Source organism: Silurus aristotelis, assembly GCF_946808225.1.
Source record: "Silurus aristotelis genome assembly, chromosome: 3".
Classification (NCBI taxonomy): domain Eukaryota; kingdom Metazoa; phylum Chordata; class Actinopteri; order Siluriformes; family Siluridae; genus Silurus; species Silurus aristotelis.
In genome coordinates this window covers 20,017,278-20,041,508 of record NC_139576.1, presented here as the reverse complement: position 1 = coordinate 20,041,508, position 24,231 = coordinate 20,017,278, and the positions used below count along the sequence as shown (strand labels likewise).

The following is a 24,231-nucleotide window of genomic DNA, read 5'->3' as shown; positions in this document are numbered from 1 at the left end:
TGTGCAACTTCTACAATTTACAGTCAACAATCGTCCGCATGTAACACAACCCCAAGTTGAAAGAGGTTTACTTATTACACATTATGTATACTAAGAGGCCTGTATGTTTTTGTGCCATTGATTACTTTATTACATTCGGCTTCAATTGTATAATTATCTAAATTCTCTAGGTAATATTTAACTCTGTAAATGTGTAACTGTTTTTGTGATTAAGACAATGACTGCTGTTGGAAGAGCTGATCCACACTTTTATCTCCTTAAAGCAACTACTTGACCTCTCAATCACATTCAAATCTTATAATTAAATGACACACAATGAACATGAATCATTAGAGAACAAACTTCTCAATTTATCTGTACAATGCTGCTCAATGATGGATTAAATCCATTGTTTTTTAATCTGCACTGATTATACCATCTTTTTGGAAACATACTGGCACAGCAGGTAGTGTTTCTGCATCACAGCTCCAGGATTTGTGTTCATTCCAAACTCTGGTTATTGTCTGTGCCAAGTTTCACATGTCTCCGTTTCTTAGTTGTTCTCCAGATTCTTCTGACCTTCTGACTTTAAAACTGCCTTTGACTGTAACAGTGTGTCTGTTGCCCTTGTGACAGATACATCCAATCCATGGTATTTTTCTGCTATCTGCCCAGTAGTGAAAAAGACTATCCACTATGTAGCCAAGATAAAGCAGTTACAGCATATGAAGAAATGACCTTAAATGTGACCGAACTCTTTAGTATTTACTGCTACTGATCCGATGCTGACATCCTTACAGTACTCAAGCAACTCTTCAAACTTCTGTTGCTAAAACCTCAGAGGCACAATGACACTTTTTTCAGACGAATTGTGTACTATGTGAGTCTATAAGATTGTGTTGTACTAATCAATGTAATGTATTTTCACAGCATAAAATAAAGTGAAATTCGATCCTATACACATAAAATGAATGAATGTAAAAATGTAAATGTTTTTGTCCTTCAGACTCATGGGTACCTCTTTTCTACCTTCAAAGAGTATCTTTGACCTGGAAATGTGGATCTCGTTAACAATAGTTTAAGATACAAAAACGAATTGGGATTACTTTTTTTTTTTTTTTTTTAAGAGTAGTGTTTCAAAACTTCTAAGATACATAACACTATACACATGACTGAGGATATCACATCAATGACTAGAGATGGTTCCATTTAGTACCTTTGTAACGTTGACTTAAAATGTTTTGTAATAGCATTGACCCCAACTATATTATATATATATATATATATATATATATATATATATATATATATATATATATATATATATATATATATATATATATATATATACACCTTTTATTTATACGATATAGGAGTGTACATTTGAACAAAATGATTAGAAATATTAGGAATATTTATTATTTAAAACACAGGGCACATGTTTAGCCTCCCCATGAGAGCCCAGTGATCTGTGAACCATGCACAGAGAAAATACATGACATTGGGAATGGTTCAAACAATATTTTTTTGCATGTGTTATTAACGGGGCGTGATGTAAGAGATGTTTACGGTGTTACGTAGATGGTCAGCCTTTTTCCCGTCATTGAAGTGTGTGTTTGAGTGAGTGAGTGAGTGAGTATAGGATATGCACATGAACATCGCCATAGTGTGTGAGCGCTGCACACGGGTGACTAGTGACGCTTGTGATTTTCACCTCATTCTCTCCACCAGACGCAGTGCAGAGCAGCGTGAAGGTTTGTGTCCGAAATCTTAAAAAAAAAAATCCACAAAAACGAAACAAATGTAACCCGTGTGCGCGCGAGCATCACCGGTTTCTATCGCATAGTTTACCCAGGAGTGTTTGGTGAACATATTCGTCATAGTTGTCGACCATCTATTGTTGCTTTTTGTCGTTCCCAAAAGTAGCTTTGATGAGTGTCCAAAGTAAGTGGAAGTGCTGGAAGTTTGGAGGAGGGGACGCCATCTTGGTCCCGGCTCTCCACGTCCCCAACACCACGGCTGCTTTCTCGGCAACACGGCGCGACTGTGCTTGAGGCCAAGCAAGGTATCGTGCACATATGTCATTCTTTTATATCTGGGCTTTAGTTTTTGGTCAGTGTTTCGGTTGTGCGTGCTTTCTGCGGTTTAATATTCGCGTCCGGAATCGAGTTGTGCCGAGGCCGTGGTCGCTCGGTCGGTTTGTCGGCGCTAGGCTTGATGAACGCTGGGGCTAGCCTGTTAGCATGCTAGCGCGCTACTGTAGTACAGTGTGGAGCTATAAGGTGCCTCATCTTAGTGTGAAGTAAAAACCCATCAGTCAACTAGCTCTCGGTTTGAACGCTGGGGTTAGTTATCAGGTTTGTTAGTTGTCCGATATTTTTTGCACTTTGACGAAAATGGAGGTCAGGGCAGTAGATTTTCGGAGTAGTTTCAGCGCTTTTGGAACAAGTGCGAGTTCCAACCATTGAGGTATTGCCGAGAGTTTGTTCAGCCTGAACGTGCTAGCAAAGATGTCTGTCTATATAAAAAAAAAGGAAAGGTCAGCTCTTTTGACATCATGGAGGACCTGAGCTTGTTTGGAGACACTTTTTTCTCCTCCCTCGTCTCCGATGTAACTTTTACTTGGTGCTTATTCGACTTGAATGTAATGATTATTCTCAGTGTCTCATATCCTCGTTTGCCCTTTTCTTTATTTTCGCCTCGGATTCCAGGTGATTGCTTTTTTTTTTTTTTTTTTGCATTGCATGCATGTTCCCTAGACTTGCACTTCAGCCCATGGAGGCATGCAGGGTGTTGCTTTAGACAAACAATTGCACCCAACCCCCCTCCTGATTGACTTCTCCAGCAAACTGCTGGTGATGATCCTGATGAGCACTGCACTCGTCTGGGTGTCAGTTTAATCACACTTGTTGTTTGCTCGCCAGCACTGACTCATTCTCAACTTCTGCCATTTTGACCTGATTGTCTGAGTCTTTCAATAGGATCAATTGCTTTGCACAAACTGTTTGCCCTAAAATGGCCTTTAGCACGACTCTTCTACAAGATGGTCTTTTTTCTTTTTTTTTCTTTCATTAAATCGTGATCAGCATTTCGCTCTAACTTCTGTAAAGACCTGCAAATGGATTGTAAATGTTCTTTTGCAGGAGCGGAGTTTGGTTCCAGTCTACAGGGATGTTAGTGAAGTTGCTACATCTGTAAGGAGTTCATCTACTTTTCCCAGTCCTCGTGGCCTGATAAACCCTTTGGCTGGTCGACAAAACAAATTTGATATTATATAACAATAAGTTATAGGGTCATTAATCTTATTGAGTTGTTTTTTATTTTGCAGGCTCGTAGAAACGGGCAAAGTTATCAGCTAAACTGTTTCGCCTAACTGACCTTTTATTTGTTGCAAAATAGTGAGCAAAGACACAAAAGGCTGGTATTTTTTAACGTGAAAAGTCAGTGTGTGCCATAAACAGGTGGACACCCCGCTCTGCTGAAGTGCATAGAGAGCTAAAATGACATCGACTGCATTCTAAGGGTTCAACCGTTTCCCTGTGCAGGGGCTTCAAATTGTTGCCTGTGTGTGTGTGTGTGTGTGTGTGTGTGTGTGAACTGAAAACCTATGCAGAATGTCAAGGAAATGATGCCTCCTAACCAGATGGGGGTGGGGGGAATTACTATTCCTGTACTCCACTCTTCACCTATTGTGGGTTGCACTTTCCCCCCTTGACTATTATTAAGGAAAGCAATACATTGTAAATGACCGAGCTGTATTGACCTTACCCAAGCATCTTTTTTTTTTTTTTTTTAAGTAGTATTTTCTGTCAGTAACTTTCTCCTAATCCTAGATTGTTTTGAGAGGCTGTTGAATAATTTATCACTCTTGAAGCACGTTCTCTTTACTGCATTGTTCCACTGTGAGCCGCCTCGGCACCTCCTCTGCTATTTCTGCCTTTAACTCTGAGACCAACTCTGTGTGCCATCTTCAACCTGTTTGTCCTCCAGCCTGATAACACGGCTGATCTTTGCACTGCCATTTTGTGTCAGGCTCAGTGTGTTTGGGGCGTCCATGTTGGCTCCTCACACTCCAGAGAGTGTGTGGGCTAAGGGTGGATTAAAGGAACGCTGCCAGCCACACACTGTAGTGGCAGTTTAAGCAGAGCAGAGTTGTGGAGATGCATCTGAGCTCAGTGGCCCAGCCATTTCCATCGCTCCTAACAAGGAGATAAATCGTTCATTTCATTAGTTTAAGGCATGATTTCTGTTCATTTCTTTGTTTATATATCATCCTATATCAAAGCATGGCGCATTTGACATTTACACACCATCTGATTTATAACTTCAATAATCAATCATGAAATTTGCTATTAATGTAAAGTTTAGCACAGATGCTAATTGTACATACAATTGCTTGGGTCAATAAATTTGCTAATTAAACGTTACACTTGTGCACAGTCCCAAATGTCATGCTTATTTAGAAATCCTCAAGTTGCTTAGCAATTTAAATGTATTTAATGCCAGTGCATTTATTAGCACAAATTAATATTGAATAAAAATTATTTGCATCTATGAGTGATTCAAAAACCCATCAAAATGCTTTTCAAATTTCACTCACGTTTAGATTTTTGTTTTGCTTTTTAAATATAAATCTTATTCCTATTATGCAAACTATTTAAAATAGTCTCTGTACCTGAGACATGAGAAGCTACACCTCAAAGCTTCAAAAAAGAGTGACCAGAATGAATAATTTGTTACATTATATAGCAGAGATGCTCTCATTAAATTGCCACAAACCGAGTTTTGCCAGGTTTTTGCATTTCAACAGAAGTTTAGTTAGTGGTACATCTGGGTTGCTCAGATGTTAGCAGTTAAATTAAAAGCTACTTGCAAATCGTTGTACAGAGCAGGTGGGTCTGACAGCATGCCCATTGGGAAACTGAGGCTTAAAACCTAAAAACATTGTACAAACCGTATTTTTTGTATTTAATTATGAAGTACTGTGCATAAAAAATTACTCCTAAACACACACCACGAAAGCAACGCAAGTGATATCTTATCAAGAGATTACTGGTTCTTCACAGCAGGTGTGTACAGTGCTGTTTCTTTTCCTCCTTTGACCAGCACAATTTTTTTTTAGAGAGGAAAAATGCTAGAAAAAGTACTGATATTTGAAATAGGGCCCTGATTAGAATAATGATGCAAAATGAAACAAAAGGGACAAAAAAAGTGCTTTTTTTTTGTAAAACAATCATATATTATCATCTGAAATTAGCAATTTTATTTGAGAGTAAATGAGGAAATTCTGGATATGTAAACCCTTTTTTTTTTTAAATATATATATATATATATATATGGTAGCAAATAAATAAATGGTTCAATTAAAAATTACCACCAAAATACTGTGTATATATATATATATACACACACACACAGTATTTTGGTGGTAATTTTTAATTGAACTATTTATTTATTATTCAAGTGATTACAGTTGTTTCTTAACCTCAAGTTGTCATTTTTACATAGATTATTTTTGGTTTTCGGAACAGAGTGCTAAACTTACAACAACCTTAAATTTATGGACTGATTCTGTCTCTTTTCTCTCCTGTACCTTTACTTGCTACCTACAGAGAGCTATTTTTGGTTGAATAATGCAGTTGGTTATCTATGGCTGTAATTTTGTGTTAAAATTGTGCTGGCAACGTTAATGCTTGGAAATATAGAGAAGACCTGCTTGTGTACAATAAAGCACGGTGAAATTCATATATCCCAACTTGTTAGAAAGCTGGGTTTCGAGGGCAGGGTCAGCCGTGATTCAGTGCCTCTGGAGCACAGAGGGTTAAGGGCCATGCTTAAGGGCCCAAGAGTGGCAGCTTGGCATTACTAGGGCTTGAACACCTGGCCTTGTTATCAGTCACCCAGCACCTTATCCACTAAACAACTTGTCTTCTGATCCCTGATTGGTCACAGTATTGTAATGCATGATATCAGAACATACCATACAAAGTATTTTGTGTGAATAGTATAGTATGTATTATATTTTGACACTCAAAACAATAATAGAATTTTGACATTACACTTCGTGTGTTGATTCTGGATCCGTGTTAGAGCAAACGTGGAAAGCTTTTCATTTTCTGATGAACTTTTATGGGCCTCAACTCTGTGTTCTTCCTGCTTGGTTGATGCATTTGCAGAAGGTTTGCTTATTTATTAAATTTTTTCTGTTGCCACACACCTATCTGAAAATGCTTTGTTTTACTTAAATTTGAGCAGTCGGAAACTGAATTGGACCTGATGGATAATAAAAACGTGTGCCAATATCCCTTTAAGCCATGCTTAACAGGTGCAAATTACATACAGAATCCATTGTTTTGAGGTCCTATCTAGGTTTATATTTTAAATTTTTTTCTCCACCAAGGGATGTATATTAGTGCCAGATACACTGTCCATAAAAAGTTGAGAAATCCCCTGTTTGAAGATTCTTATTGTTTTAAGTTCTGCATGCATCTGTAGACAGTACACGGTCTAGTGTATAATGTCCATTATGCCTTTAGAAGCCTCCAAATAAGACATCATTGTCAAGTGGTTATTGTGTGTTTTCAAATTGAAGCCTTGCGTCATTTGGCAGGAGCTTATTTACTGAACTACATCATGTGTGTAACATGACATTTCTCAGGTTACCTTGTGCTCTGGTCTGAAATATCCTCTGGCTGCTTCTCCAGCAATTCTGCATGTAAGCTATAGCTAACTTTATCAGTAGTTCACAGACATTGAGATGTAGTGGTGTTCCACATATACATTGCTCAGAGGCAACCACCAACTTTTTTAAAAAAATTATTATTTTTTAATATATTTTTTTTATATATAAATACATTTGTTTTTGTTAATCCATGTTTCCTTTCTAAGTAAAGAACCAAAACGTATTTAACCCTGCTGTGTTTACATGTGAAAGGGTGTACTAGCCGAGTCACTATCACAAATTAATTTATTTAGCACTGTATGTTTGTTAATTTAATCCTTAAGAACTACACGTACATGTTGAGCCATTGTACCACCCACTACTACACCACTTCTGACAATTTAAACAGCATAGAATGGCATGTACACAGAGCAGCATGCCTACTTTACCCTCTTTCTCCACAAATGGGCCATGCTGGCATCCATCTTGGCTGTCTTAGCTCTTTCTCTACTACCTGATCTTATGTGTCTCATGGGTATTCTCTCTCCCTCTCCCCCTCTCACCCCTTTTGCATTCTCTGCCCTGTCTTCTCCTGCTTTTGCATTCTGGACACAGAGAGAACTAGGTGTGTGTGTGTGTGTGTGTGTTAGTGTTTCTGTTCTGGCTGTGTGTGTGTAATAGTGTGTGTGTCTGAGACAGGACTGCGCATTAAGTTGCTGGATGTACAGAGCTTAAATGCTTTATGGGAACAATCTACAGTAGAGCCAAATGAAGTTAAAGACTAAAGAGGGCTTAATGAAGCTGCCAGCTAAGTAATACATGAGCAAAGAGGAGTGTTTGTAATTACGTTCTCTCCTCTGTCTGCACACACAGGCCACAACTTTAACTGTGTAAGTTCTTTCTCATGCTTTAGCACCCCTAACTCTATAAAACTTGGTCAGCACTTAATCTTGTTTATGAAAGAGAAACGTGCATAGTTATAACTTAATTTTTCATAGAGCTTACTGCATTAATAAAAAAAAAAATTAATACAATATATTCTGTTTGTTTTATGAATAATTAAGTTTGTGTTTTTACATATAATTGCCCCTTTTTCTTTCTTTCTGTAAAGTCTACCTGCAAAGAATCTAGATAAAAATGATCTCTGCGCTTTTGATGGAAATAAAACTGAAAAATTTTCAGTTGATGAACCCTCAGACCATGAACTTATTGATCTCTGACCCCAACCAGTGTGTGGATAATCTGTTTTCGAAATTGTTACTTTCAGTTGGTGGTGGTCACTTTTATTTGTAGAGGGCTGGTAAGGCTCAAGGTTTTCATTTCAGCTAAGCAGCAGCCACTTGATTATACTCACTGCCACGAAAACCTATAGCGAAAACAGCCCTTTTGCGGTTCGGATTGGACTCCTACTTTACATGATCATATCATTTGTCTGTAAATGAAAATAGAAGAAGCAAAACCAAAATTGAAGCAAAACAATCCCATGCCTGTATAAACCGGAACGCAATTAGCATATTCGGCTAATAAATTATTAGTTATAAGCCATACAAGTCTTTGTGAATGTTGGCATGAAATCAAGGCATAAATATAAACCTCAGTCTGCATATCTGTCAACTGAATTCTTATAAAAAAAAAAAAATTATCACAGTATGACCAGTCAAATTGCAGCATAGTAATCTATTAATTTATGGAAGTACTTAATTTCTTAAATTTAGGTACGATGCTCTGTAACACACATTTTCATAGGCGAATATAGGCTTAAAAATCATGCAATAGCTGTTTATAACACCCCCTATCTGTAAGATCCTATGCATTGCCTTTCTGTAAATTTGACTGGGTTCTTGCTTTTTTTTACAGTATTAACTCCTCAGGAAATTCATTATTATACGTGATGCAAGCAGTTTGTTTTTAGTAGCCTACTTCTGGGATTTAAAGTCAGAAGCGTCGAGGGGGAAAACATCCCTATGGAGAGTAGCTCTACTGAGGATACACTAGTAGCTGACTCTTTGTTCTTTTGTAGTCTGGTTGAAGTGTCGACAAAAGGATTTGTTTTGCCTTTTTTGTTTAAGTTTTGTAATGATGATAATGGATTCAGATTATGCGAGGTTGTGACTTTGTTTTGTTCATGGTGCATGATGCACATTTTGGTGTGAAGTGCATTAGTGACAGAAGAAGGAAAAACAGGACCTGACCTTCAGCCGTCAAAGAAATGGTAATAAATATTAGCTTTATTGATGTACATGAATGCCTGATCAGAGGCACCTTTGGTGTTGCCTATCATTCATCTGTTTTAACCCTGCTTGAGGTTTGTGTTTGTGTGGTGAGATCTGTGCGTGTTGTCGTGGCACTGGCCCTATGAAATCTTGCACTAACCTGCTGCATTTGCTGTAAGGCTGTGATGGTGGCTCATTAGAGAGATACAATGGCAGCAGAGCAGACCCTGAGCAGAGAGCACCAGCACTCTAGCCTGGAGGATCCTCGCAGCTACAGCCAGGCCTATATGCCTGAGGGGCTGATAAAGCCCACAGTTTCAGTGGGACTGAGTTGGAGAAACGTGGATATTGAAAGAGAGGAACAATCCAACAAAGCAAGAGTGGCCAGAAGTGTGTGCAGTGTTATTTCTGTTCAAATGTCTAATGTGCTTGTGTTTCAGCTTGTTGAGCAGTGCCAGTGCAGGAAGACTCTATTGCACCATGCTACAAGTCTGCTTCCAATATGCATATTTATAGAATCTCGAGCAATCTCAGTTGGCCTCTCAAACCTCAGCTTTATGACAGTCCTAAGTTGTTTTGGGTTAGGTTTTGTCTTGCCAATTACACAGTGTAACACAATGTCTTTGCCTCAGTGGTTTACCACATCCTTGAATCTCACCATTTGCTACACTGTCTGTGCCATTTTCCCTGTCCCCATGTTTGCTTTATAAATTGCCACTTATGTGCATATCTTAGTGTTTGTGTATCCATAGTAAGAATATGCCATGTGACCAGTACAGCTGCGCTTTGGCAGCGTTATGCTTCAGTAACGCACACTGTAATCTCTTGGGGCCAGTGTGTTACGGGTTTGGAGCAGCCAACCTGCCCTTGTGCTCCCAGCATTACTGGTAACTTGATAATAAACATTTGCTGAAAAATCTTTTAAAATGATAGTATTTCCTCTTAAAAATCTATCAAAATGATTGATACCTCTGAAAAGTTTTTTTTATTTTATTTTATTAATTGCAACCAAATGGTTGTTAAACTTTTGTTTTATTTACTTTCAGTCAACAGGAAGTCTGTTGTTGCCTTTAACCATGTCCTGTTTCCCTGGGGTGTAAATATGAAGTGGCACGCATGTAAACCCCTCGTCATCCGTTAACATACCGAGAGGGGAAACCTTTTTAAATACCTTTAACAAGGTGTGGGGGCACAAAAGGAACAGATGATGTTTTTATTTTTATTATTTATTTTTATTTTTATTTTTTTATTTACTTCACAAATCAGGTATTAGATTTGAATATATGTGGTTAAAACAGTTTACTTGTCTGTAACAGTATGGCGGAAGGTGAAGGAGTGAAAAGAAGGGCCTCAGGGTCAGTTTCAGGTTTGCACATTCTAGATTTTTATTTTTTTATTTATGGTTTTGAAGTTTCATAATTTATTAAAGTCTACTTTCATAACGTACAGTTTGGACTGTGAGACTCTTCCTGAGACTCTCATTCTCCAAATGTAGCACCCGAAGTGCCGTTAGAACTACAGTTCGTGGCTTTATTACCTGATGAGATAGATATTGTATTGTTATTGTGCCAGATGAGACCAACGTACAATATTTTAGTCTGTCTTAACTATGGTGGGTGTGCATTCATGAGTTTGTGTTTTTTCTTTTGTGAAGCTTGAGGTCATTAATTCAGCAAAAATTTTAGGCCCAAACCTGGTCATTTTCAGAGTTTCAAACTTGTCTATTTGATGACACTTCCAAAAAAGATGGTGAGCCAAGCATATTAATAAATAATCACAGATAGTTTAACAAACAAACAAACAAATGTATATGTTTTACATATACCTCATATATCTCAGAATGCACATCACACTTTAGTCTAACCTGTGGGGCAAAATCCGCATGCACAAACCTAAAAATGTAAACGTTTCTGCGTGGAGTGGTGGAAAAAATTCTGTCTACAAGTGTCTCCAACCGATGCAGACATTATGGGGTGACACTGTGTGCTATTATTCTCTCCAGGGCATGTCACAATTTATTAATTGTGTGTTTTTAACTAAGAACTGGCCACGTGAAGTTGCACAAACGTGATGGATTTAATAAAAACCTTTAAATAATATTGTTTTTTTTGCTAAGTGTGTAATTTATTGCATGCGCTTTTTTTATTTATTTATTTTGTATGTTTATTTTTGTATAATATTTTTTCCTGTGTCCATTTGGTGTGTGGGTGTGTAGGTAACCTGGGGCTTTGCTAGCAGGAGGGAATTGTCTGTTTGTATAGGTCCTCTACATCCTTTGCTTGAATATACATTTGACACAACTGTTAATATGTTCTGTTTGTGTAGCTGTGTAGGAAAATTGGCCTGTACAAAAGATTTGTTTCCAGCATGTATATTTTTAGCTTTGCTGGCAAAAATGCCAGCTAGCACATTTCAGGAAATCCAGGAAGTCTGCTTCCTTGTGGTAGATATTTAGCCACCAATGACAGCACACCTGATGTTCTACTGATGTGATGAATAAAGGTTTTATACATTATTTAAAACATTGCTTTATAGAGGGATTTTTTTTTAAACAGAGATGATAAATGTTAATATTGTCCCTGGAAATTGGTTGCCATTTGATGTCCTATTGTACTCTAAATCCTTGTACAGTATTCTAACTACATGAATTGATGTATCTTTTTTTTTTTCAGGTGCTATGGATGAGCTGCAAAGTTTGGATCCACGCCGGCAGGAGCTCCTGGAGGCACGTTTTATGGGTGGCATCAGTGGCAGCACAGGCAGTACAGGCAGCACCAGTGGAGGAACCAAGGTGAGTGACAGCATAACTTACACTCCAAGCTTTTTTTCTCTCTCCTTTATATAACCTGAAACAAAACTGGAGCAGCTCTGCTTACACTGCTGCCGCCTCTGTTGTCCTGAGGTGTAATAATTCTGAGAAAGAATAGCCAGTGCGAGGGGGTAAAAGTCACCAGTTGTTAAAAGAATTATATGGCCTTTTAGGAGGTTATTTGATCCAGTGAAAGCTTCCTCATTTCGTGACATCCATGCACTCTGTCATTAGACTTGATCTGGGTCCCTTATGCTGTTCTGCATGGCTGTCATTAACTTGTAATCAACACCTGCTGCATTTAGGCGTAGTGTTAAGTCTCTCTTTCTTACATTTTCAGCCAGTTTGTGTCAATATGTGCAAATCTGTATGAATTACGTCATCTTTATGTTTCAGGCCTTAACAAACAACGAATGTTCAAATCATAGCTTTGGAAGTCTGGGATCATCCAGCGATAAGGAGTCAGAGGTATGTTTAATTCTATTTCTGACCAACATTTACAAATGACTGCTTATGCATGTTTTTAATGTGCACAGCAGGCAGATACAGTTCCAGGACCTTACATCAAATTCGCTGTTGTGTGTAGGATTGTACCTGTATAGTTCCAGCAGGGTTGTGAAAGTCAGGGTACTTTTGGTACTCAAGCATGGATGCGTTTTTTTTATTTTTAATTTTATATATATATATATATAGCTGCCACTCTTGGGCCCTTGAGCAAGGCCCTTAACCCTCTATGCTCCGGGGGTCCCTTACGAGGGAAATATCAAGGTCCGTGACGTCGGAGTGACGTGGGGCCGCCTTCCCGTGGGCTCACCACCTGCAGGAGGGACCGTAAGGGACGGTGCTGTGAGGATTGGGCAGCAGTCGAAGGCGGGGGCCTGCTTAGACTGCTGCCCCCGCGACCCGAATTACGGATAAGCGGAAGAAAATGAATGAATGAATGAATATATATATATATATATATATATATATATATTTATATAATATTGTTATAAATATAAATAATATGCGGATGCGTCGCTCTCACCGCTGCGGCCCGGGTTCGATCCCCGGTCGGGGAACCAACCCCAGCCATTAGGGTTGCATAGGCCTTAGTGCCGGTCCCAAGCCCGGATAAATGGGGAGGGTTGCGTTAGGAAGGGCATCCAGCATAAAAACGTGCCAAATCAAACATGCAGATGGTCCGCTGTGGCGACCCCTAACGAGAGAAGCGGAAAGAAAGTTTATATATAATAATAATAATTATTATTATTATTTTTTATTTTTTTTTAATTGGACATCCATTTTAACCAGTGTTTTAGTCCATAAGTGTTTTTTTTGGAGAAGTGTAAAATGTTTGCCCCTTGCACCGTGTGTTTGTTTTACAAGCTGTCTCCATTTCAATTAATATAGATGCATCTAAACCCTGCACTCCCATTTTATGTTCACCATGAACATTAAAGTCATAATGTTTAGTGTCATGAGTGGGCATTCTGTAGCTTCCCGGTGAAGTGTTTGTATATTGATATTTATGGGTAAATGCACATATAAGAATTATTCACGACCTGTTTTTTTGTAACTGTGTTAAATACAGCTGGTCTAAGGACAGCTGTCACAGAGCCTCAGGCTTCATGGACGCTGTTGGACATTGGGGCACTTGTTTCCTGTATAATAATTGTGATTTCGTGCTGTGTGCTGGAGGTGTGTGGAAAGTGTGAGGTGTGGATTGGTAGGACAGCAGTTACATGCATATGCAGCACGTATGCAGTAAATTCCGGCTAATACTGCTACAGCATCAGTCTGTAATTGATCGAGTTGATTAGATTTTGTGTAGTTTGTGCATGCTGTATTTATCCTCCACACCTCGAGTTTGACTGGTTGTAAATGGTTTCAGCTGCTCACTGGCTGTTGTTGCATCTCTGTTTACCACCTAAACCTAGGCAGTGCTAAGCACCCGATTTCCAACATACCCAGACAGACATTAAGAACATTGTCTGCAGCCCTCCCCCTCCTGCCCCCTGCCTAGCACACCTGCTTGTGCCATAAATCACACAGAGACAGAGAGGGAGAACTGGACAGAAAGCGATTGGTAGGGAGTTGTAGAGATAGTGTTGGAGTGAGAGATGGCTAAGGTGGTAATTGGAAATGCAGTAGGGAGCAGAGAGAGGGGGTGTATATATGGAGCAACGAGAAGGGGGGGGAACAGAAGCCAGGAACCAAAAGGGTGAAGCGGATTAAAATGGAGGGCCAGAAAGCTCAAGGAGACGTGCATAAAGTCGCTGTCTAGTCCTGTGGTGGCTTGAGCTGCTGATTGTGCACAGATGCCAGGCACACAGATGCCCCCATACGTCAGCATGCTCTCTAATGATGCAGCAGATACACTCTCAATCACCACACACACCTGTCACAAACACTCCCACAGACACAGAGCAACCATCAGTGCTAATGCTGTGCCTAATAATGCTGCACAGAAATGTGAATACACAAACACAGGACTACAAATGCTGCAGTCACAAAACAAAGATGCACAAATCCACTGGCTAGTGAAGCTAACAAAATAAATATTACATCTGAAGCTTGGCAGAGTAGTCAGAAACCTTTACCTGAAATCTGTGACTCTGTTCTATTTCCTAAACATCAATGTGCCACAAAATGTCTGTCAGTTGCTTCAGTTTCATGTACAAGTATGCATCCTGATACTGTAGGAAGAATATATCTCTTGTATAGTGTATCATAGCATGATTTCTTAGACTTTTGCATGAGATTTATATCATGTTGCTTACTTCTAATAGATAAATGGTTTTACATAATTTTCAGTTTTACTTATATTGTATATTATTAATGGATTTTTTAATATTATATCCCCCTACCACACACAATCGCACATATTCTGCTTTTGCATGTTGGTGGTGAGAAGTAAGACACATTTCACTGTCTCTCTTTAGAGGAACAGGTTAATGGTGTACAAAATGGGTAATAAACAACATAGTTAAATTATGACCCAGACCAAAAATAAAGCTATTGGTGTTAGCATTTCAATAATGAAAATATGTTGCATGTGCTGTATATACAGATACCTAGATAAGTGTTGCCCTGTTTGTACAATATGTGATATAGACCTTTTTTATATTGTATTGCATTGTGTACAATATTTTTTATTCTTATTCTAGGTGATGTACAGTTGCAATATATTTTTGTAATTGTGGTCACAAAATGATCACCTGCAAAAAAAATATAAAAAAATATATACCTGCATAAATGATGCCGGTAATATTTCTCGAGCATTTTAAAAACTAATAAAAAATTTTTTTACTTTTACAGTTTGACTGCAGTAGTAATACAAATGGTTTATTTTTTTTTTTTTTTTTAGTTTTTTTGCATACACTTTACAAGAAGTACTTTTGGCAGCAAGTTGTTTTATTTTTACGAGTTATTTTTATTTATTTATTTTTTTATTTATTTTCTTTTTCCCCCTTTTCTATTTTCATGGCTCTGAGCTGGTGCCCACTGTGACCCAAAAATGCCAGCAGGGAGTGTGTGGTGCATCGATAACCAGCCTGCTTTGCTCATTAAGACCGCTGTGACATTCAGTCACTGTCACTAAAGGCTAATTATAAACAGAAGCTTTGGTCATGTAGTTTGTTACAATGAACCTGTATTTTTTTAAACATCTTACTTACTCTAACCCCCCCCCCCCCTCTCTCTCTCTCTCTCTCGCTCTCTTTCTCTGACTGTATTTTCCCCTCCTCCCCTCTCTCTTTCTTACCTGCTTGTCCTTTTGTCCCTCCTCCTTGTTTCTCTTCTCTCCAGGGTTCTGATGTAAAAAGAGGCAGTTCTCCTGCATATTCAGTAAGTCACTCTCTGCCTCCCTCTTTTTTTGGGTGCATTCTCATGTCTGTCTCTGTCTTATGACTATTTCAGGACTACATTGTAACATTTTACACAAATAATACTCCAGTATGCAATATATATTTTGACAATTATTTTCATCAGTCTGTTACACCCTAAATACATAACCGAATGATCAGCATGTACATGTTCATAAACAGCATCAGGACGCCAATCCAAATGCATAAGAACAAAGTGAAAAAGAAATGGATTTTTTTGGTGAAAAGGCTACAAATATTTTCCAGGCTCAAACAGCAAGTGAGCTCCTTAGTGATCAGAATGCAAAGATGTACTGGCAGCTAGCCACTCTTTGTCTCTGCTGAGTAGGATTTCTGCATCCATTTCACTTCTCCTGTTTGTAGCAGGGCGTAACAATTCATCAGTTCATATCAACATGAGTAATGTAAAAAAAAACGCACACAATAAATCATTCATTTATTTTGATTTTTAATTGTGCGTTCCAATGCAGTTTTAAAGCATTTTAATTAATTAAGTTTTAATTAAGATTCAGATTTTTTGTTTGTTTGTTTTACTTGTTTTACATCATATGACAAATCATGTTCAATATCCATGGAAAATGCAATATGCCCCATGTCTGTTAGTCATTATGGTGTCAGTGCTATGTCACAAAGAAAAGACAGTCAAGTAGTATTTAAGTAATGTTAGCCCTTACAAAGGGTTCTTTTGTTTCTCATCATCTTTCCAATATTATAAAGCAGGCCTATATATAGTTCATTTTTAAATGTACAAATATTAAGAATACTGTTATTCTTTAAAAGAAAGAATTTAAGTCTCCTTAAGGATATCTTTAAATATTGTTACCCTTAAATTAGCTTGTTGTCATCTGTTAGCGTTTTCTTTCCATTTTATAATTTTTTTTTTTTAAGGTTACATCTGGATTTCAAAACTGTATTTGCGTACTGAAAAACACATAATTTTTACTGCATATGGGAAAGTGCTAGTGAAGATATCCACTGGTACATTGACTTTCGTTTTTTTTTTTGTCCTGTAGACCCCTGAAAAGAAACATTCAGAGTCATCCAGAGGAAGAAAAAGGAAAGCTGAGATTCAGTCAGAGAGTAGCCAAGGTAAATCTTTTTCTTTCTTTCTTTCTTTCATTTATTTTTGCTTTGCTGGCATTTCTTTTTTTTTTACTTACTTTCTTTCTTTGCCAATGCATGAGTATTCTTTTGCATATTATAGTTTCACTGATTTCTTCACAATGTTTTATTCTTTTTCCTTTCCCCTTTTCTTAGGGAAAACTATCGTTCGGGGAACTAAAATTAGTGACTATTTTGATGTAAGTCTTACATTCTTTATTTGCTAATTGGATTTGAATGATGTGATGATGAATATGACAGTATGAATCGGAAATGAAAGTGGGTGGATATGTCTGTCACTCTTTTAACTGGAATTGATTAAAAAGAAATCAGCTCAAGTTGTCTCATTTGTAGTAATTTCTTTCCCTTTGAGGAAAATGATGTAATGCAGACAAATAAATACACCCGCTATAAAACAAGTCTGGGTGATGTTGAAATTAACAGAGGTCACTTTCTCTTCCATTCGCTCTTTGTGACTTGCTCTAGATACAGGGTGGTAATGGCTCCAGTCCAGTTCGAGGCCTACCACCAGTTGTTCGCTCTCCCCAGAACTCACATTCCCACTCTGCACCTGGATCCAGTGTATGTCTTTTACACACACACACACACACACACACACACACACACACACACACACTTTCTGCATTATATGCCTCTTTAACAGTTATTCCTTTTCTGCTTTTGTAATTTAGGTCAGGCAAAACAGCTCATCACCCACCAGTCTGACTTTTGTGGACCACATGATGCACCCTAAACAGTTAGCAGTAAAGAGTGTTCAGGTAGAAAATAAATTCTTTAGAGGGTTGAAAACAAACTGAACTTATTTGCACCATTGTGTGTGTGCATTTATTTATGTATTCCAACTTTCAGACTGAACTAACCATGTTAAAGCTGGCTGCTCTGGAGAGCAATAAGAACCTCGACTTGGAGAAAAAGGAGGGTAGGATAGACGACTTGTTACGTGTAAGTAGAGGACAAGGAGGGTAGACACTGGTGTGTACTTTCCGCACCATCTTTTAAGTTGATTTTCCCACCAGTCTTATTGAAAAGATTTCTTCATTTTCCTATTTATTAAGGCTAACTGTGATCTCAGGAGACAAATAGACGAACAACAGAAACTACTTGAAAAGTACAAGGAACGCTTAAACAAATGCATCAGCATGAGCAAGAAACTCCTCATTGAAAAGGTCAGAAGTTTTTTTTTTTTATGATTTAAATGGATCTAACTGAATTTAAAATCTGAACAATTAAAGTGCTTCTACTGTAAATGTACATTTGTGTATATTCCGCACACATTACTTAATTGATGATGCACTTGGTTTCATACCGTTTGATTTCTCTGCCCTAGTATGTGTTCAGTGTGATTAAGTGCACTGTGTGTGTGGTGTTCAGAGTACACAGGAAAAGCAGGCATGTAGAGAGAAGAGCATGCAGGACCGTCTGCGTTTGGGACATTTCACCACTGTGAGACATGGGGCTTCGTTTACTGAGCAGTGGACAGACGGATACGCCTTCCAGAACCTTGTCAAGTAAGGCCTTCCCCTTTATCTGTTTCCCCATTTAAGGTTTTAAAGGTGTGTGCCAGTAGACAGTTCAATGTTCTGTAATGAGTCATTTGATAAAACTGTGTATTTTCATCTGGATTCACTGTAAGTCTCGGTGTTATTTAACATACCTGTGTGTATCCTGTAGGCAGCAGGAGTCTATAAACCAACAGAGGGAGGACATAGAGAGACAAAGGAAGTTGTTAGCTAAGAGGAAGCCTCCTTCAGCTAGTAACTCCCAAAGCCCCAGTGCCAACTCTGAGCAAAAACAGCGCAAAACCAAGGCTGTTAATGGGGCGGAGACTGACCCATTCCTTAAACCCAGCTTACCTCAGCTGTGAGTGGATTTTAGCTCCGGTTTCACATAAAAACACATACATGATCAGACATGTAGTAGACATGTAGATAACAATGTTGTCTGTTGCTCTACCCCTGTGTGTATGCAGATTAACTATAGCAGAGTATCACGAGCAGGAGGAAATCTTCAAGCTACGTCTTGGTCATCTCAAAAAGGTGAAATAGCCGTATCACGTTATTCAGCTCTTTTACACAACGTTCAAGTCCTCTGACTAGACATAAATATGCAGAGGCAATATATTAATCTGAATTAAGATTGAAGGATTGTGAGCGATTTTTCCTTATGCTGAGTTCACAGTGTGTCTGAGTGTTCGAATGATGGTGTCTGTAAACGTTCTTTAGGAGGAGGCAGAGATCCAAGCTGAGTTGGAGCGCTTGGAGAGAGTGCGGAATCTTCACATCCGAGAGCTGAAGAGAATAAACAACGAGGACAGCTCTCAGTGAGTACCATCACCATGGTGTTACTGTACTGCTTTCCATAATGCTGTCATTTACGCTTCTCGGTGCACTGCTTTAATTTTTTTATTCACCTTTTTGATTAAACCTTTATTAAAAAAACATAACTGATTTTCTGCTGACTCTGGAGTATTTAGAAATAAAGCTTTAGCATTATATCTACAAGTGCTATAAGTAAGGCTGCTTTTTGCTAGAGAAAAACGGCCACAAGTGATGGGCTGTAAAGTCAGTACAGCTTTCAGTTGAGCTCATGATTTAAGTACGTCTGTGTGAAAAAATGGTATGAATGCAACCCTTGCTTTAAATCATCAGGTTCAAAGACCATCCAACTTTGAATGAACGCTACTTGTTATTGCATCTGCTTGGAAGAGGGGGCTTCAGTGAAGTGTACAAGGTATTTTTCCCCCCCACATACAGACTAACCAACATGGAGTAGATAAATCTGTGTACTGATTTATTTATTTATTTTTAAGTTTCATTTGTTGTATTGTTTTGTTTTTTTTTGTTCCTTTTTCTAGGCTTTTGACCTTATTGAACAACGTTATGCAGCTGTGAAAATCCATCAACTTAACAAAAACTGGAGAGAGGAGAAGAAGGAAAACTATCACAAGTAATGACACTATTCTTTTTTTGTTGAGCCATCTTAACGTGATCGCACCAGTAGGGAGTGGTGTATAGTGTGTGCAGACAGCCAGCAATTAATTGTTATAATTATAATAAAGTATTTATTAATCATGTCGGATGTATAGTAATTATGTATCATGAAAAAAATGTAAACAATAATAAAAAAATATATATATAGCTCATAGGCTGGTGAAATTTGTAGCTTAGAGGTCAAATACCTGTCTGGTCATGATTAAGGCACCGGTTTTAGTCTGATTGTGATTCTGTTCTGTGCTGTAAATGTCTGGAAATCAAGTCACTTTCACCTGAGGCTGACTGCCTGCCTAGGGCTGAACCCCTGTTGCCCATGGTAACCTCTCTCTCTCTCTCTCTCCCCCTCTCCCCCCCCCCCATATCTAGACATGCCTGTAGAGAGTACAGAATACACAAACAGCTGGATCATCCACGAATAGTGAAACTTTATGACTATTTCTCACTGGACACAGACACGTGAGTATCTCGGAGGCAGTTATTCGTCCATTTTTGATAATGTAGCGCACATTTCTGAGATGGTCTAGACTTTTAAAAGTATTCACTGGGCTGTAAGCTAACCTAACTAGCCTGATTTCTAGCGACTTGATGTTTTGAATTTTTTTTAAAATTATTATTAATAAAAATCCTAGTTTGACTTTGAACAGTTTCCACTGACCAAACAGGCAATACCTTTTCTAAAACCTGTACTATGAACAAATGCATACTTTTTTTTACAACACACAAGCTGTGGTGGTAGGAGGTGGTGGTAATTGCTTCGTTATTAATATTAATGCAGCCGAATCCTTCTGTGAGCCATTTACCACACAATCAATAAAAAATTACCGTATTTTCCGGACTATAAGCCGCTACTTTTTTCCCACGTTTTGAACCCCGCGGTTTAAACAATGAATTTATGGATTTTTCCTGGGGTTTTCCCGGTTCCACAAATTTCAAGCCAAAACACTGAGCTCCATAACATTAGACCAATGAAACTCTGAAAAGATGAAAAGATAATGAATGAAAAGAAAAACTCTCGAGAGAAATTGTTGTGAAGGAAAGGAGGACGACAGTGAAAAATGACTTTCTTGGTAGGCTACTGTTTAGATACAAGCCGTGTAACAGTCACTGTCTTTCGTTAAAGCCTGTGTAAAGTTCATTAGTTTCAGTGTAGACACTGAATGCGGCTTATAGACAGGTGCGGCTTATTTATGTTCAAAATAAAAATCTTTGTCAAATTCAGTGGGTGCGGCTTATATTTGGGTGCGCTTAATAGTCCGGAAATTGCGGTAAATAATCGCAGCATATATGTTTTTTTTTAAAGTGTATCCTCAAGGGTTTTATTATTTGTTTTAGGTGCACAAAAACTGTAGGTTGATCTTTTTTTTTTCTTTTTTTGTATAGGTTTTGTACAGTTTTGGAATACTGTGAAGGCAATGATTTGGACTTCTACTTGAAACAGCACAAGCTAATGTCTGAAAAAGAGGCTCGTTCAATTGTTATGCAGATTGTTAATGCACTACGTTATCTGAATGAGATCAAACCACCTATAATACACTATGACCTTAAACCAGGTATCAGAGATGTGCACACACCCAACATCTTACAAAACAGTACAAACTGAGCCAATTACATTAATCTGTATTACATTTATATTCTTATATTTTAAGGGAATATACTGCTAGTGGATGGAACTGCATGTGGAGAAATAAAAATAACAGACTTTGGTTTGTCCAAAATAATGGACGATGATAACTATGGAGTGGATGGAATGGACCTTACATCACAAGGGGCTGGCACTTACTGGTAGGCGATCTAAAGTAATTTGCTACAGCTTGTTACAATTTAGTGTAAAAACTTTGTATGGTTTGATATTGTGTTTAGAGATTTATAATTGATTTGTCTTTAAGGTACTTGCCCCCGGAGTGTTTTGTTGTGGGCAAGGAACCTCCCAAGATCTCCAACAAGGTGGACGTGTGGTCTGTGGGAGTTATCTTTTTCCAGTGTCTATATGGAAGGAAGGTAAGGAGACGACTTGAACTGGCTGTAAGGTAGTGAATATTTCTATTGAAATGTCACCAATTCTAAAATAAAAGTGAAGGTTTAACTTGCCAAGTTATATGAACAGTAACATTACAATGATTTCTGTGTTTCAGCCTTTTGGTCATAACCAATCACAGCAGGATATCCTGCAGGAGAACACTATTCTCAAAGCTACTGAGGTGCAGTTCCCAGTCAAACCTGTGGCCAGCAATGAGGCCAAGGTCAGTAAGTGTAATGCTGGTTACATTGTGCAACCTGGATTTTTCCCCAAAATCTAGGCACCACTTTTTTCGACCACTGCAACACTGATTACCGTATGTTGAAAAAACGCTTCAGAAATGCGGTCTATCGTAAAAAAGATATGACTAATGAATTCTTTGCGGATATTTTCATAAATGCCATTTATATAAAAATACTAATTGATTATTGAAATGAGTTAAGGCCTATATATATATATATATATTGGATTAAGTGCAAAAATAGAACCCCCCCTTTTTTAATGCAGTTGGAGTACAATAGTAACTGGAATATTAGAATAAAAACACTTAGTAGGACTTTAAATAGAGAGATGCAGCCTTTCTGCTGATTTTTCACTTAATTTAATAGGAGTCATCTGGCACAGTTGCATCTTAGATTATGGGATTATAGCTAATGTGTGGTACAGTTTGATAGTATAGCATAGTTCATTCACTTGGAGTCATGTCACAAGGCCGCCCTCTAGTGTTATGAACATAGATTCGGCTCTTGGAAAATTGCTGCCATTTTTTTTTTTTGCTGTTATTGTTTAGTGAAGGATGTCATGGTTTTACCAAACAAGTGTCCTTATACACATGTTTTTGATTGGCAGGCATTTATCCGACGCTGTCTTGCATATAGGAAGGAGGACCGATTCGATGTGCAGCAGCTGGGCAGTGATTCGTATTTGCAGCCTCACATGAGACGCTCCAGTTCCTCCGGCAACCTGGCCTCAAGTCCAGCACCTTCAAGTGTCATTTACTGACAAACTGCACTGACTCACTGACTGAACATTGTGCTGGCCCATCCCTGCTCTCCCTCCTGCAGGAACTGAACAGGAGCCAAGCAGACAAGGGACAAGTATGTCCTCAGATCGTGAATGCTAGAGATCGACAGTTGAATCTGGTGTTTGGATTTGGGCAAGTTGGGAAATGAGGGTAGGAAATGATCAAACTTTCATTCAGAGAGCGAGAGAGAGAGAAAGCAAGAACGAAAGAAAGAAGGAAAGAAAGAGTGTTGCATAAATGTTATTGAAGAGTAATGGCCTTTTAAAATTCTATAAAGCACTGCTCCATCTCAGTAACTTGAAATGTGATAAATATCTTTTTTTTTTGTAGCAGTAGCTTTGAAGGAATAGGTAAGACCTCACACCTGCCATAAACAAATTACTGCAGTTTCTGCCAGGTAGAATGGCTGCAATGATGGAATGATTGTTGGCAGGTGTTTAACAAAGGGGTTACATGCATACATTCTGTAAAGGTTTTCACTATGAACTTTACAGTGATATTTTTGGATTTGGAGTATGTTGGCTGTTTTCTGTACAATTAGCTAAAAGAATGTATTAAGCATATGTTGTGACGTGTGTCACAATAGGGCCAGGCAGAATACTAATTTTGAATGCACACAATAACCAAATGTAGACAAATGACACATGATGTACAGAATCCCTATGCAGGATAAAAATAAAGAATCCCTTTTAGAAAGTCAATGTATATTTGCTGTACAGGACCATACTTGCAGATATTAAATTTCAACAGATTAATTCTGTACAAATCTTTATGGTTGTTTTTTGTTTGTTTGTTTATTCCTTGTAAATCTGGGTTCCTGAAGTGTTTGCTGCTTTTATGTTGCTTTTTAAAAATGGCTGTATTGAACTACTTTGGGTACGAAGTGTACAGTTATGTTGAAATTTAAAATGGTAATAAATGGCAGGTAATTATTTGTTGCCTCAAATTATAAGCTGTTCTTGAAATTAGCATCTAAACCTTTCATTTTCTTTATGGTTTGATGTTAACGCGCAACTGCTCTAATCAGCTGCTATTTTAAACATGAGCACCAGAAGCGAACTTATCTCCCAAGTTATCCCCTCCTGTTTTTGTCTAGAAAAATAATTTCACGCTACTGTTTGGAACTGAAATATCCCTGATTGAAACCTATATCCCTTACAGTGGTTATCCATTCCTTCCTGTTGTGCTGAAATATACTTGAGGTAACTGTCTGAATTATTTGGATTTAATTAAATTAAAGAATATACATCTGTAACTGTATATATAGCAAAATACTGTTGACCTTTATGAATGTAACAATGGCTATAAAAAGTAGCTGCTTGATTGATACATACAACCCTAGTTGTAATGAACAGATGATTGGTCCAAAACTCCCCTGTGACTGACAGTTGTAGGTTTGCAGATGGTGGCAGCAGTTTGAAGTTACCAAACTAGTACCAGAAAAATAGTACCAAACTATTTTGAAGGTCTGCCAGGATAAAGTGTTTTCTTACATTTAGTTACAAAAGTAAGATCTAGAAATGCTAGACATTACTGCAGCATTGACT

At 38.1% G+C, this 24,231-nt stretch overlaps 1 protein-coding gene across 9 annotated transcripts; it reads left to right on the top strand.

Annotated features, from left to right (window-relative positions):
• Positions 1-1,432: 1,432 nt before the first annotated feature.
• On the top strand, positions 1,433-23,616 carry tlk1a (tousled-like kinase 1a). 9 transcript variants are annotated; one of them, XM_083538127.1, is made up of 23 exons: positions 1,433-1,733; positions 1,906-2,044; positions 11,526-11,644; positions 12,059-12,130; positions 15,452-15,490; positions 16,542-16,617; positions 16,786-16,829; positions 17,122-17,211; positions 17,322-17,408; positions 17,500-17,592; positions 17,706-17,816; positions 18,022-18,158; positions 18,322-18,510; positions 18,620-18,686; positions 18,873-18,970; positions 19,299-19,380; positions 19,505-19,596; positions 20,010-20,099; positions 21,024-21,193; positions 21,290-21,425; positions 21,530-21,641; positions 21,776-21,883; positions 22,510-23,616. In XM_083538127.1, the coding sequence occupies exons 3-23, from the start codon at positions 11,531-11,533 to the stop codon at positions 22,660-22,662; spliced, it is 2,160 nt and encodes a 719-aa protein (XP_083394253.1). In that variant the 5' UTR covers positions 1,433-1,733; positions 1,906-2,044; positions 11,526-11,530; the 3' UTR covers positions 22,663-23,616. The 9 variants fall into 9 exon arrangements, with proteins under 9 accessions (XP_083394253.1, XP_083394249.1, XP_083394248.1 ...); XM_083538123.1 differs by having other exon boundaries at positions 17,116-17,211; XM_083538128.1 differs by having other exon boundaries at positions 1,605-1,733; positions 1,903-2,044.
• Positions 23,617-24,231: the final 615 nt, after the last annotated feature.

What these genes read in the sequence shown, in the direction of transcription:
- tlk1a (XM_083538121.1), top strand. Translation starts at nt 1,625, where the DNA reads ATGCACATGAACATCGCCATAGTGTGTGAGCGCTGCACACGGGTGACT. An exon ending in GTCTTGGTCATCTCAAAAAG is followed by an intron (nt 18,687 to 18,872) that starts GTGAAATAGCCG and finishes AACGTTCTTTAG; the next exon opens with GAGGAGGCAGAGATCCAAGC. An exon ending in CAAGGGGCTGGCACTTACTG is followed by an intron (nt 21,426 to 21,529) that starts GTAGGCGATCTA and finishes TTTGTCTTTAAG; the next exon opens with GTACTTGCCCCCGGAGTGTT.